Source organism: Pyrus communis, chromosome 4 (assembly GCF_963583255.1).
Source record: "Pyrus communis chromosome 4, drPyrComm1.1, whole genome shotgun sequence".
NCBI classification, from domain to species: Eukaryota; Viridiplantae; Streptophyta; class Magnoliopsida; order Rosales; family Rosaceae; genus Pyrus; species Pyrus communis.
The window spans coordinates 12,014,626-12,028,186 of NC_084806.1; the positions used below are offsets into that span (position 1 = coordinate 12,014,626).

Genomic DNA, 13,561 nt, shown 5'->3' on the forward strand with positions numbered 1-13,561 from the left:
CAGCAAGGGGTTACTAGCTTTGATAATTGAAATGGTTTTGAAAAGCTTTGTTTTTGCCCACTCACACTTTCTGTTTTGCGCTCCTCCAGGTTTTAGGTAGAAGTGCTTTGGTATCTCACGAGGATCTTGACAGTGGTTCTGACAGAACAACACAAATGTAGGATCACCTTTGGGTGTTGTTTAATTAGTACTTGTCCAGTCGGATTGCACTTAGGCTATTTATGCTCTGATTGTGTATTTCACACTTAATCTCGCATTAGCATGTTATCCTAGCTAGTACTGCTAGTAGTTTGGTTTTTATTCACTCGTATTTCTTATATCTTTATTGTTTCCGCATTGTGCACATGGTTACGTCACCCTCACGTGATGGTCAGCATACCTTGATTTCGGTCGAGTTGTGTCACCTGTTAAGGAAAATATATTTTAAATCAATAAATAATGAAAATGAAAAATATAATTTGACCCAAAAAAATTGAAAAACATAATACTAAATTTGTATATGTATATGACATTATCACATGAATATTACTTCAAAAGACAAAAACAACATTTGTCTTTTAAGTATTACATACCCCAAAATAAGAGTCTAATGCACAAACATTGGTATATTACTAAACAAATGTTAAAGGATATGCAAAATGAAAAGAGTTGCGTTTCAAGGTTGAGGAAACCTTGCATGTTTTTTACAGTAAAACCCTTCAATTTTCATCAATCACAAAAAGAAATGATATTGGTTTATTTTGAACTCTCTTAAAAAGACTATTCATGAGGGTTTGTATGGTTCTAAAAATTCAAACGAAGATGTACCCATCCTCAAAGCGTACACGATGTGGTCACGAGTGCTTGCATATTGTTTTCACATTTTTTGCACTTGTAAGTTAATTATTATATTTTTAATGTGTTTAGTATTTTTAAATTACTTGATATTTTTATTTTAATGTGTTTTATAATTTTTTAATCTCACTCTTTGCCTATAGTATATTATAAAAATAAATAAAACTTAAATTTTTAACATTTATATAGAATAATAATAAGATAATACATATTTTAATACACAATATATGCATATACTATATGGTTATTATATTTTATAGTATGTGTTTTTAAGTAGTTTAAAAAAAATTAAAATCATCAAAATCATATTTTTCTTAACATGTTGAAACATGTTATTCGCATGTCATTCTCGTGTAAATTTGTTAAGGACTCAATATTAACGGGTTATTATTGTGTGATCCGATAACAATCCGATTAGTTATCGGATCGATTCTAAACCCGTTATTTTTATATCGTTTCCGTATCGTGTAAGAAATTGTTAGGTTTAATATTATTACTACATATTTATTATTAATCATTTTCTTTGCATTATTTCTAATTTCGTCCGTACTCATGTCATTGTCACACATCTTGATCTCTTCCTGATCGCTATCGTTGGGAGCCGCGCCCTTGTTGTTTCGAATCCCGGGGTAATATTCTCGAGAAACAAACAGAAAGTTAAGTGCTCACGAAAAGCTGACCTCACTGGATAAAAACACAAGAAGTGGCTAAAAGATTTAATGGCTCACGACGCCAATCCAGTTTCTTCTGCTGTGATCTGCTCATTGGAAGCTAAGACGAACGTCCCAACGGTACTTCGGATGGATTCAGCGGCAGCTCAGCGTCGCCTTAAAGCAATCAACCGCCACCTCGCCACAGGCGTTGACTCCGAGTCCCCTCTCCGGGCCAATCCCACCGCCGGCGAGTTCTTTTCCAGTGCGCCCTCTCTCTGTGCTTATTATTTTTCCAGCTCAATTTTGGTTTTGAATTTTGATCGCGTAGGTGCCATTAATGCCCCCAGATTTTGTGGTGTCTTGATTTTGGGGGACTATTGAGCTTCCAAGAGCTCGATGCAGATTACATATTTCAGGCATTGAGAATCAGAAAAGAGTTTTCATACCTCTGGTTTTAGATTGTTTGATCATACGTTTCGACTTCAGTTGAGGATCATACAGTTTTGAATTGTTTTTTCAGTAAAGGGTGATTCTTTGTATCATTTCAGCAGTTCCCATTCATTGATTTAGAAACCCGTTAGACAGTTGATTTTGCGTCTCGATTTATAAGAGATTTGGATTTGAATTCTTTTTTGTTAATGGGTTTCTTTGTTTTTAAAAGTACTAGTTTTTGTGCTCTTAAGGTTTTATATTTCTTTTCCTTTTTGTCGAAATTTGCATGTGAAATTGATCATTTTGAAACGGGGTGCAATTCAAATGCTCAAGAATATTTCCCCACTTATACACAAAATATGTGTTTTTATAACATATTATGCAAACAAAACTTGAACTGAATAGCCAAAATCTAATCCCTCTTTCAAATCAGAAATGTCAAATGCAAGTGTGCTGCTGGATTGCAATTCATGTTTTTTGTTCGCGAATCACTTTTGGACTTTGTTGAAGGTTACTTTTGTTTTTCTTTTGTCCTTTTCAGTTAGACATTAATAGTTGTTTGCGGAATTTGTTACTGATGAAACTTTGAAGGTTACTTTTGTTTTTCTTTTGTCCTTTTCAGTTAGACATTAATACTTGTTCAGATGTCGTCATGTTTTGTTTTTGTGGGGATTTTGGTCCATGGGATCCAAGAGACCATTTTGAGTGGACTTTTGATTCGAGGGAGGCATGGCAGTGCTTTATGGGAAATATGGAAAGACCGTTGAGTTTAGGGTTTAGAAAAATATACTTGGGAGTTCATCATTTTGTCCTTCCATTGGTCTGAATTCTGTGAAACTTCACCTTCTATCTCCCACATCCAAGCACATATAAGCATTTGACAATGATCTTTGTTCTCTCTCTGATGGGAAAAATGGACTGATCTAGCTGATGAAGAGCACTGAAGATTTGGATACAAACTTATATAAAAACTTGGATCAGTAAAATGAAGAGGACTACCATGACAAAGAAGATGGACTATATGAAAAATCGGAGTTTGACTTAGTACTTACAGGGCAAATCCTTTCTACAATTGGTAGCATTGTTTTCTCTTCGATTGATTAAATATTGTCTGTTTTTTGTTTGCCTTATGTTTTGTTTTGTATCTGTCGCTTTTTTCTCTTCTTGGTTGTCTTGTTTAGTTCTTTTGCATTATGTGTTTCATAATGAAAAACTTTGGCCGTTTACATTATGTATGGGATATGTCACTGCGTGAATCCTGCTTTGTGGGATATTGTGAAAGTGATAATGGATAAGTTTGTTGCTCAAAAGATAAATTTCTGAGGGGTATTGAGGGCTTTCAAGTGGGATAGGAAATGAAAATTAGATTCTTTAAGGTTTGGTTTCTTTGTTTTGTGGTGGACTATAGAATAAGTGGGAACAAGTTGGTAAAGGTGGTTAGCAATTTGTTCTGGAAACGTGTCTAGGATGTTTAACTTATTGGCTCAAATACATATATTAATATCATTAAATTCTTAACAGAGCATGGGTACAGTGTGGTGCTTCCAGAGAAATTAGACACAGGAAAGTGGAATGTATACAGGTGGGTATATTCCCTTTTTTCGTTTGTGCTGCCCCAACAAGATCCTTGGCTATTCATGTCATGTGAGAACAATATTTTTGTTTTGTTGTGGTGGTGACAGATCTGCACGCTCCCCAATGAAGCTTGTTAGTAGATTCCCTGATCATCCTGAAATTGGTACACTGCATGATAATTTTGTGTGAGTCAGCTACTTTTTGCCAAATTACACAAGTACATTTAAGCTCAATAATTTCCTACAATTATCTGCCCTACATTTATATGTCTAACCACTGTTATTTAGTTCCCTTGGAATTTGCTAACTGACTTCATCTAACTTTTGTCAATAATCAATATTAGGCATTCAGTTGAAACTTTCCGAGATTACAAATACTTGGGCACACGAATTCGTGTTGATGGAACAGTTGGAGAGTGAGTGCCTTTTATATAATTAACATCTCAGTTCCTGTGAATTACAATTGTTTGGGCTCATGCATCCAGTGAAGCCTCACCCATTTTCATTTGTTTTTCTGCCTTCAAGTTACAAGTGGATGACATACGGAGAAGCAGGTACTGCTCGGTCAGGAATAGGTTCTGGCCTAATTTATCATGGAATACCAAAGGTGTAATTTCATTAATAATTCCATGGTTCCAATATACTTCCGTTTATTGGTCATTGAACTTTATCTCTGTAATTAGTTCCTTGAAACCTGAAACTACTGAGTGGATTTCCCTGATGTTACTTGACATCAAATCCTCTTTAAACTTTTATGTCTTTAACTACAGGGATCTTCAATTGGATTGTATTTTATTAACAGACCTGAGTGGCTCATTGTTGATCATGCCTGCTCTGCGTATTCGTACATATCAGTTCCTTTGTATGACACTCTAGGTTTGTGCTACTTTTCTTGTATTTTTCCAATCTTGGTCTATGGTTCAGATGTTACAATTGAATATGATATTCTTTGCAGGTCCAGATGCTGTCAAGTATATTGTAAATCATGCTGTTATACAAGTTATCTTTTGTGTGCCTCAAACATTGAATAGTGTGAGTTTAAGTTATTATCACCCTCTATAACTTCACAATATTTTCATGAGTTGTAAAAACTTTATCTTGTAACCTTCTTTCTTCCTCAGTTTTATATATTTAGGTATTAAATGACAACTAAATGTTTGTTTTTATATTTTTGGAAGTGCTCATATGATAACATATACATCTTTGTGTAAATGCCATCACAAAATGTTTTGAGCAAGTGTTTATCAGGTTGAATTGCTGTATGGAATATAGACCAGATGCTAATTTAGATGTCATCTTAAGTATCCAAAAAAGAAAAAGAATAGATAACAAGAGCAGGAAAAGCTCAACAAAAGGCGAAAATCCTTAACAGTCACAATATAAACCTAGCTTGGAAACTGTTTCTTCTGAACTATGTGGTGTCGACTTCTTTCACCTTGGCATTTAACTCATGTTTGGCCAAAATTACTGTCAAAGTATGGTTTGGTGTGTCATTTCTCACTGTTTCAATTTTATCTTAAGGTGTATTTTTCCTTGCAGTGTATATAATCTATATAACTTGTAGACTGAAATTGTTCATGTTGTTAGTAATAAATCATAAATGAGTGCATAATTATAGGAAAATTGAGGATTAGATTCCATATTGTTATATTACATGGCTCTGAATTTCTCAATTGATTCTCGTCATTTGGAACTGCAGTTGTTGAGCTTCTTGGCGGATATTCCAACTGTACGCCTGATTGTGGTATGAGAATACAACTCATAGTATTAAATTAATCTTTGTACTAGTGAAAGTTGAATGTGATGTTGACTTTGCACAGTTTATATATCTTTTAAAATAATGTCTTCATTTGCCCTCGATATTGTTCAGGTTGTTGGGGGGATGGATGATCAAATGCCATCTCTTCCATCATCGGCTGGAGTGAAGGTTGTAACATACTCAAAATTGCTGTCTCAGGTAATTCCTTTATTCCCTATGAATCCACCAAATCATTGAAACGTCTGTGGATACCTGTCAAAGATCTTCTCATGGATGCATAAATGATATACATCCAAGCATTAGATGCATTTTTGTGTGTAAACATTAGCATAAAGAATGTGTTGAGCAGTGCTAAAATCAACTCATAGACATAAACCCGTAGCATAAACACTCCTGAAATAGCCATTTCGTCATAGCTGCATATTGGATATTTTCTGCGTCCTAAACCACACATTGTCTTCTTCTTACATATTTTAATGCAGTCTGTTCACACACTTAATGAACATTAAATGTTTTTTATCTGCTCATGTTGCCACTTGGATATTATGACTCTTATCATAGTTAAACTCCTTAGTATCTGATGATATAACTTTGAGTGATATGCTTCTTATCCATTGTATTATTTCAGGGCTCTAGTAGTCTTCAGCCTTTTTGCCCACCAAAACCAGAGGATGTTGCAACAATATGCTACACAAGTGGTACAACAGGCACCCCAAAGGTACGATTTAAAAAACTATTAACTTTTAGCTTTTTTCGATCAAAAATGTATATTACAACTTGTAGCTTTCTGATGAAGTTAGTGTGTTCCGCAAGAAATGGTTTAGCTTCTATATTTTCATATATTGTTCTGAGTTCTCCTTTTATAACTGTTGGATATTGTGGAAGAAACAAGAATTCTAGGGCTGCCTCCTCCTCAAATATGACTATGTTAAATGCTTTCCATATCTTATTTATACCCCATGTATTATAAGAATTGCACTATAACCAACAATAACATTTGGCCAGGGAGCTGTATTGACTCATGGAAACTTGATTGCAAATGTTGCTGGGGCCACGATTGCTATCAAATTCTACCCATCCGACGTGTGAGTATCTATAGTTTTGTGTGCTTCTTAGAAACAGTAGTGTTTTTTTAATCAGATTTTTTATTTCATACACATTACCTTGTACTTTCCAGCTACATATCATATCTTCCTTTGGCACACATTTATGAGCGGGTTAACCAGGTCATGACAGCATACTTTGGAGTTGCTGTTGGATTCTACCAAGGGGTATGAAACTTGTTTAAACATTTCCCTTTTTAACAGTTTCCCATCATATCTTGAATCTTTGGTATTGTCTCCCCACTGAAACAAAAACCTGTCCATTTGTTATAGAGGTTTACTTCTTCGTAAAGGCTTTTTCTATATCTGTTTTCTTGAAATGCAATAAAAACTGTGCCAGAATCAATCTGCCGTTAAAAATTAGTCTGCATTTTACTGAAGGGTAGATGCATGTTGCCGTATTAAATTTTTCTCAATTATACTGGATTCAAGCATGTAAGACTTTACTAGAAGTGATGAATTTCCTAAAGGAATCTGATGCAATTGTAATATTGATTTATAAATATCAACATCGATCTAAACCTTTTGGAACCTATTGACAAACTGCTGACCAACACGTTGTAATATGTGCTATATGTTAGAGTCGTTAGGCTAGCTGGTTTATTTATATTTTTGTATTTTTTTATTTTGGTTTAATTACGTATCTTTAGAGACCAGCCTTACAGCGTTTATTTAACTGTCCTATGCAGGATAATTTAAAATTAATGGACGATATGGCAGCTCTAAGACCTACCATCTTCAGCAGTGTTCCTAGGCTGTATAACAGAATATATGCGGGGTAAAAAAAATTTTCAATTGCTTATGTGATTGTTCACCAATAAGAAACTAATACAGTTAAACAGACATTAACTCTGATATTCTAGTTTTTCAGTATTACAAATGCGGTCCAGACATCTGGTGTACTGAGGGAGAGGCTATTTAATGCTGCTTACAATGCCAAGAAGCAGGCACTATTAAGTGGTAAAGCATATTGCCACTAAATTCTTTTTGCACTATAACATGAGAATCTACGTCTCACACAATTGTTTATGCTTACACTGTTAAACTTCTTTTTGCAGACGTAACAAAATGTATGATCTTATGGAAATGGTTTAAGGTGTAAAATCTAGGTGCCAACGTTCAAGTAGAAAGTATATTATGTTTAACTTTGAAATAATAGAAAACTACAATTGTGGAAATATAGAAACAAAACTACAAGTGAATCGGGTGATATTCTTTACTTAAAGTAGAAATGTAGCAGCTTTAAGGAACTAGTTGTGGAAAATTAGAAACAAAACTACAAGTCAATCAGGTGATATTCTATAAATGTAGAAATATAGCAGCTTGAAAATGAGATTGACAAAAAATGTTTTCTTGACCCTGCCTCATGGTTTCCTTGAACATTCTGTTAGCCACAGCTGACAAGGGATGAGTCTAAACTGTTTTGGTGCCAATTATTTCCTTGTATTGTGTACTTTTCACTATTTCTTATTGTATCATGATGTCATATTATAGGAAAAAATCCACCCCCCATGTGGGATAGATTGGTATTCAATAAGATAAAGGCTAAGCTAGGAGGACGAGTTCGTTTTATGACGTCAGGTGCTTCACCCTTGTCACCTGATGTAATGCAATTTTTGAAGATGTAAGTCTTTTACATTTCTAGGCATATCGAATGCCAAAAGGAGTCACATGTGGTTGGTTTTTATTTCATAGTTTTTATTCTTTTGCATCTACCGGGCTTATAAACTAATGATGATTTATTCCCAGATGCTTTGGTGGTGAAGTGGCCCAAGGGTATGGAATGACTGAGACTTCTTGTATTATTAGTGTTATGGATGGGGATGACAACATATGTGGGCATGTTGGCTCTCCTAATCCAGCTTGTGGTGAGTTATTGTCCACTGACTCTGAATTTAACGCAGCTAATTAATGGCATCATTTAGGTTATTTTCGAATAATGCGGACCAAAAATTTGAGCTTTTTATTCTTTGACACTTCTACTGTCCCGAGAGTTGGACTTAAGTTAGCTGGCACAAATGTGATTGTGGAAACTTGTGCTATTCAAGTGTCAATTTCTTCTCCTCCAATGATTGTTAAGCACTCGCATGACCTCATACTTCTCGATAGCATATATCTTCATAGATGGAGGGATTATGCCTGAACCAGTTCAATGATTGCATTTGTCAAGCAAACGAGATTCACCTGTTCATCATTATCTGACTATTATGATGCCTTAGAATCATATAATTTTCGTCACAGTTATTCAGATGTGATAAGCTGGTTGTGCAGAACTATTGGAATGACTGGTTCCATTATATGTTCGCATGTAGGGCTGTTGACAAAACAAACTAGTGCAGTCCAACGTAAGTTGGCTTAGTCAGGTTATTGTAACATTAATCTGGCAAAGCGGACCTGATCTGACCTTTTAATAATGCATTAATAATCATATTTCCCCTAATGGTATGTTGAACATGTAGTTTCAATTGCTTGCATTCCTATCCACATGTTTGATTCAATATGAATGCATGCAATAAATGAGCTATACATCTGAAGATGGTGCTTGAATTCATGGTGAAATTTGTGTCAGATTAATAATGCCTTAAAAATTTATTTTCATATTTTTGATTCCAGAAATAAAGCTTGTTGATGTTCCAGAAATGAACTATACATCTGATGATCAACCGTATCCCCGTGGTGAAATCTGTGTGAGGGGTCCTATTATATTCCAAGGATATCACAAAGATGAAGTGCAGACGTATTCAACTTACCTGTTAATCACTTGTTTTAAATGTTATTCATTCAGTCAGATATTAAATTAGTCTGATATTGTACCGGATAGGAGGGAAGTGGTCGACGAAGATGGATGGCTTCATACTGGAGACATTGGGTTGTGGTTACCTGGAGGTCGTCTGAAAATTATTGATAGGTGAGATCATGCCATCCTAAATGATAGCTTCTAATATATTTACACCGATTTTGCTCAAATCAGGACAGTATCATGCTTTATATTTTGAAACTGTGATGCGCATATGATAACCTTGTCAAATTCAAATTGGTAATAGTGTGAAGTTATAAATATATATTTATATATATATATATGCGCTAGGGCTCATAAGATTTCCTAGGCAATTGCTGACAATCATATAAAGCAAAAGACGCACGGCATACTTTGCACAATTAGAATCGGACATGCCCTAGCATGGGTTTATAATGCATGGTCCCCCAATGATATTCACTGAGCATTTGCAATTAAAATGCCTACAGGTTGGATGCTAAGGGTTAAACGAACTGTGATGGTTCTACTTTCCCCATCCCCCGCCCCCAAATCCTGCCTATTTTTCTTGAGAAAGTTAATTTGACTGACACCACGTATGAAGAGAATGTATTGAAATGACAGGATTTATCGTGCTTAGAGCATATTAGTCCTCTTTTATCATGTGGACAGCTTATAACTGGAGGTTTTGTGTACCCTTGTAGGAAGAAGAACATTTTCAAGTTGGCACAGGGAGAGTATATAGCTCCAGAGAAAATCGAGAATGTCTATGCCAAGTGCAAGTTTATTGCCCAGTGCTTTGTTTATGGTATGAATTTAGAATCTGCTAAGTCTCTCTCTCCCTCTCTCTTTCATATGATGGGTTGCTGACTGCTTATTTGCTGCTATTCGTAGGCGACAGCTTTAATTCTTATTTAGTAGCGATTGTCGCAGTCGACCCGGATGCATTGAAAGCATGGGCTGATTCTGAAGGCATTAAGGTGAAAGTATCACAATTCAGTTGTACAACAAAATGAAGATAATAAGTATCATGCTTGAGGAGCTAGTAACGTTTGGTTGACCATTTTGCTCGTGCACATAAATAAGTGTTTGGCCTTTCAATATTTCCTACAACTAATTGATAATCTTCATTCGGTTACTTCTCAAAAAGTCGGAACAATTGGAAACAGTTTAACTTCTGAATAACTTCTCTGGTGATGTTTGGGTGCAGTTTGAAGATGTAGGGAAACTATGCAATGACCCAAGAGCAAGAGCAGCTGTATTGGCCGATATGGATGCTGTTGGCAGGGAAGCTCAGGCAAGTTATTTAATAAAATTACTGAAATGCTATCTGTTTCTTGCAATGCACGCTGTTCAAATTAAACGTTGGATGTTTTCATAAATAATTCAATAATATTTCTCTTCAGTTGAGAGGTTTCGAATTTGTAAAAGCCGTGACACTGGTGCTTGAACCGTTCACATTGGAGAATGGACTGCTCACTCCAACATTTAAGGCAAGTATTCAGTTTCAAAAAATTGATAGCAAATGGATGGACGGATTAACGTGACTCACATTCTCTCATTGCATACTTGACCTCTTCAGATCAAGAGACCTCAAGCAAAGGAGTACTATGCAAAAGCAATATCGGCCATGTATTCAGAGCTCGCCGTTTCTGAATCCTCCACTCGATAGCTTTAAGAGATGCAATGAGGAGCAGCCAAAGGCCCAAATTGATGCTCTCAACCAGCCACGGAAAAACCGAAAAAAAAGGAAAAAGAGAGACAAGTATAGGATGGAGAAGAAATAAGAGAAGCAGCTAAGCAGACAGAGAGAATGGAGGCCAAGCATTCTTGCAAGTAGATTCCATGCTCTGTGGAGGTGACACAATGAAAGACATGGTTTTCAAAGCGTCTCTCGTGCTTTGCTTATGTCCTTTTATTTGTTTCTAAAAGTGAATTAACAAATTAGAGTATCATCATAATCTAATAAATACAAATTAGAACTTTCAGGTCATGATTTTAATTGGTGATTTAGACATTAGCTTGAAATTATGCCCGCGGTTTGTTGCTGGATTAGAAATTGTATAGATAATTATGTTTGAAAAACTAACAAAGCTAAATCTAGTGTAATGAGTAGATGTCCAACCTTACAACAGTGTTTAAAATTGAACCAATAAATGCACCCCTAACTTTGTAGAAGTGCTTAAATTGTACGTAATAGATTTAGAATTTAGGTTTGATACACTACTACAATATTAGCTTTAGGTGGCGGATGATGGTGGCGGATATTAGAAAAATCCTGTCGGATAAAATATATCCGACACATCATTTAATTAGTGACGGATATTTAATGTCGGATATTATAAAAATATTGTCGGTTATAACCGACAGTATTTTTGAATTCTTTTTTTTTTTTTAATAATATTTTTAAAGTTTCTGGCGGTTTTTAAGTTAATTGTGGCGGTTATAACCTTTAGAATTTGACTACTTTATTATTTTACTTTCTGACGGTTATTATTTTAGAATTATGTTGGTTATAACCGACATAAATGAAAATTTTATTATTTTAATATGTTATATTGATTAAAAATAAATAAATACACACATATTTTAAATTTTTTTTTTTCCCACTCATGACCCTAAAGTCTAATGAACCCAATTCCCACAAGCCATAAATTTTCTGAGAGAATAATAACAACAGACTACAATCTGAAGCTCTATCATTTTTGTAATAAGGATTATGCTCCCTCACAGGCAAGTAACAAGATACAAAGAAATTCAAACAATTTTTTTCAATGCGTCACAAAGCACATTGTCTGGCACATAAACACACATGAACATCTGGTGTACTCTATCATGTCTGATTTTATTATTTTAAAAATTTATATTGATTAAAAATAAATAAATAAACACATGTTTTTATTTTTATTTTTTTTCACTCATGGCCCTGTCGGATATAACTGACACAAACAAAGCAAAATTTTGGATGGCCGCCAAAATAATCTATGAATGTTTTTTTTTTTTTTTTTGTGATTTTTTACACATGCTATCTCGGAGTATATACAAACATATCTGATGGTTGGATCGTTGAAACTAGTTTCGTAGAATGCATATCCTATCAAATTGATAGATTTAACAAACACTTAAAGAGTTAATGTTATACTTCCATTAAGTATAAAATAAGATTTATCCACTAGTGTAAATATTTTAAATTGAAGATCGAATTCATTCATTGCATTCTTATAGGGTCGAGGAGTGTAGCTGTAAAAAATCATCAAAATCAGAGCTAAAATAACCGTTAAATTGTGATTTTTCGTTTATAACCGTCGAAAACTTTTGTTTTGTTACCTAATCTCTGAATGTTTGTTTTTTGTGATTTTTTACGTATGCGATCTTGAAGTGTGTACAAACAAGTTTGATGGTTAGATCATTGAAAAAAGTTTCGTAGAATGTGTATTGCGCCAAAACAGTAGATTAAATAAACACTTAAGAGTTAATGTTATACTTTTATTAAGTATAAAATCTTAGTGTAAATATTTTAAATTGAAGATCAAATTTATTCATTGCATTCTTATAGTGTCGAGGAGTGTATCTGTAAAAAATCATTAAAATCGGAGCTAAAATAACTGTTAAATTGTGATTTTTCGTTTATAACCGTAAAAAACTTTTGTTCCGTTACGTAATCTTTAAATGTTTTTTTTTTTTTACAATTTTTTACGTATGAAATCTCAGAGTGTGTACAAATAAGTTTTACGGTTGGATCGTTGAAATTTTTTTTCGTAGAATGCATATCACGTCAAAAGGGTAGATTAAACAAACACGTTAATATTATACTTCCATCAAGTGTAAAGTAAGATTTGTGGTATCCACTAGTGTAAATATTTTTAATTGAAGATCAAATTTATTCATTGTATTCTTATAGGATCGAGGAGTGTAGTTGTAAAAAATCATTAAAATCGGAACTAAAATAACCGTTAAATTGTGATTTTTCGTTTATAACCGTCGAAAACTTTTGTTCCATTACATAATCTTTGAATGTTTGTTTTTTGTGATTTTTCACATATGCGATCTCAGAGTGTGTACAAACAAGTTTGACGGTTAGATCATTGAAAAAAGTTTCGTAGAATGTGTATCGCGTCAAAATAGTAAATTAAATAAACACTTACGAGTTAATGTTATACTTCCATTAAGTATAAAATAAGATTTTGTGGTATCCACTAGTGTAAATATTTTAAATTGAAGACCAAATTTATTCATTGCATTCTTATAGGGTCGAGGTGTGTAACTATAAAAAAACCACTAAAATTGGAGCTAAAATAACCGTTAAATTGTGATTTTTCGTTTATAACCGTCGAAAACTTTTGTTCCGTTATGTAATCTCTGAATGTTTGTTTTTTACAATTTTTTACGTATGCGATCTTGTAGTATCTACAAACAAGTTTGATGGTTCGATCATTGAAACTAATTTTGTA

At 34.1% G+C, this 13,561-nt stretch overlaps 1 protein-coding gene across 1 annotated transcript; it reads left to right on the forward strand.

Moving 5' to 3' along the window:
* The first annotated feature begins 1,458 nt into the window (after window positions 1–1,458).
* LOC137731859 (long chain acyl-CoA synthetase 6, peroxisomal-like) lies at window positions 1,459–11,103 on the forward strand. The gene is made up of 23 exons (XM_068471102.1): window positions 1,459–1,749; window positions 3,441–3,501; window positions 3,602–3,679; window positions 3,838–3,909; window positions 4,019–4,100; window positions 4,264–4,369; window positions 4,449–4,525; window positions 5,193–5,237; window positions 5,364–5,450; window positions 5,881–5,970; window positions 6,258–6,337; window positions 6,430–6,523; window positions 7,045–7,133; window positions 7,227–7,315; window positions 7,850–7,979; window positions 8,105–8,223; window positions 8,969–9,092; window positions 9,177–9,263; window positions 9,815–9,918; window positions 10,005–10,090; window positions 10,321–10,407; window positions 10,517–10,603; window positions 10,693–11,103. The coding sequence occupies exons 1-23, from the start codon at window positions 1,554–1,556 to the stop codon at window positions 10,780–10,782; spliced, it is 2,160 nt and encodes a 719-aa protein (XP_068327203.1). The 5' UTR covers window positions 1,459–1,553; the 3' UTR covers window positions 10,783–11,103.
* The last annotated feature ends 2,458 nt before the right edge of the window (window positions 11,104–13,561 follow it).

Excerpts from the sequence above, each read along its gene's own strand:
- LOC137731859 (XM_068471102.1), top strand. The coding sequence starts at position 1,554 with ATGGCTCACGACGCCAATCCAGTTTCTTCTGCTGTGATCTGCTCATTG. Across the intron at positions 5,451-5,880 it reads ACTCAAAATTGCTGTCTCAG|GGCTCTAGTAGTCTTCAGCC; the intron begins GTAATTCCTTTA and ends GTATTATTTCAG. Across the intron at positions 9,093-9,176 it reads CACAAAGATGAAGTGCAGAC|GAGGGAAGTGGTCGACGAAG; the intron begins GTATTCAACTTA and ends TGTACCGGATAG.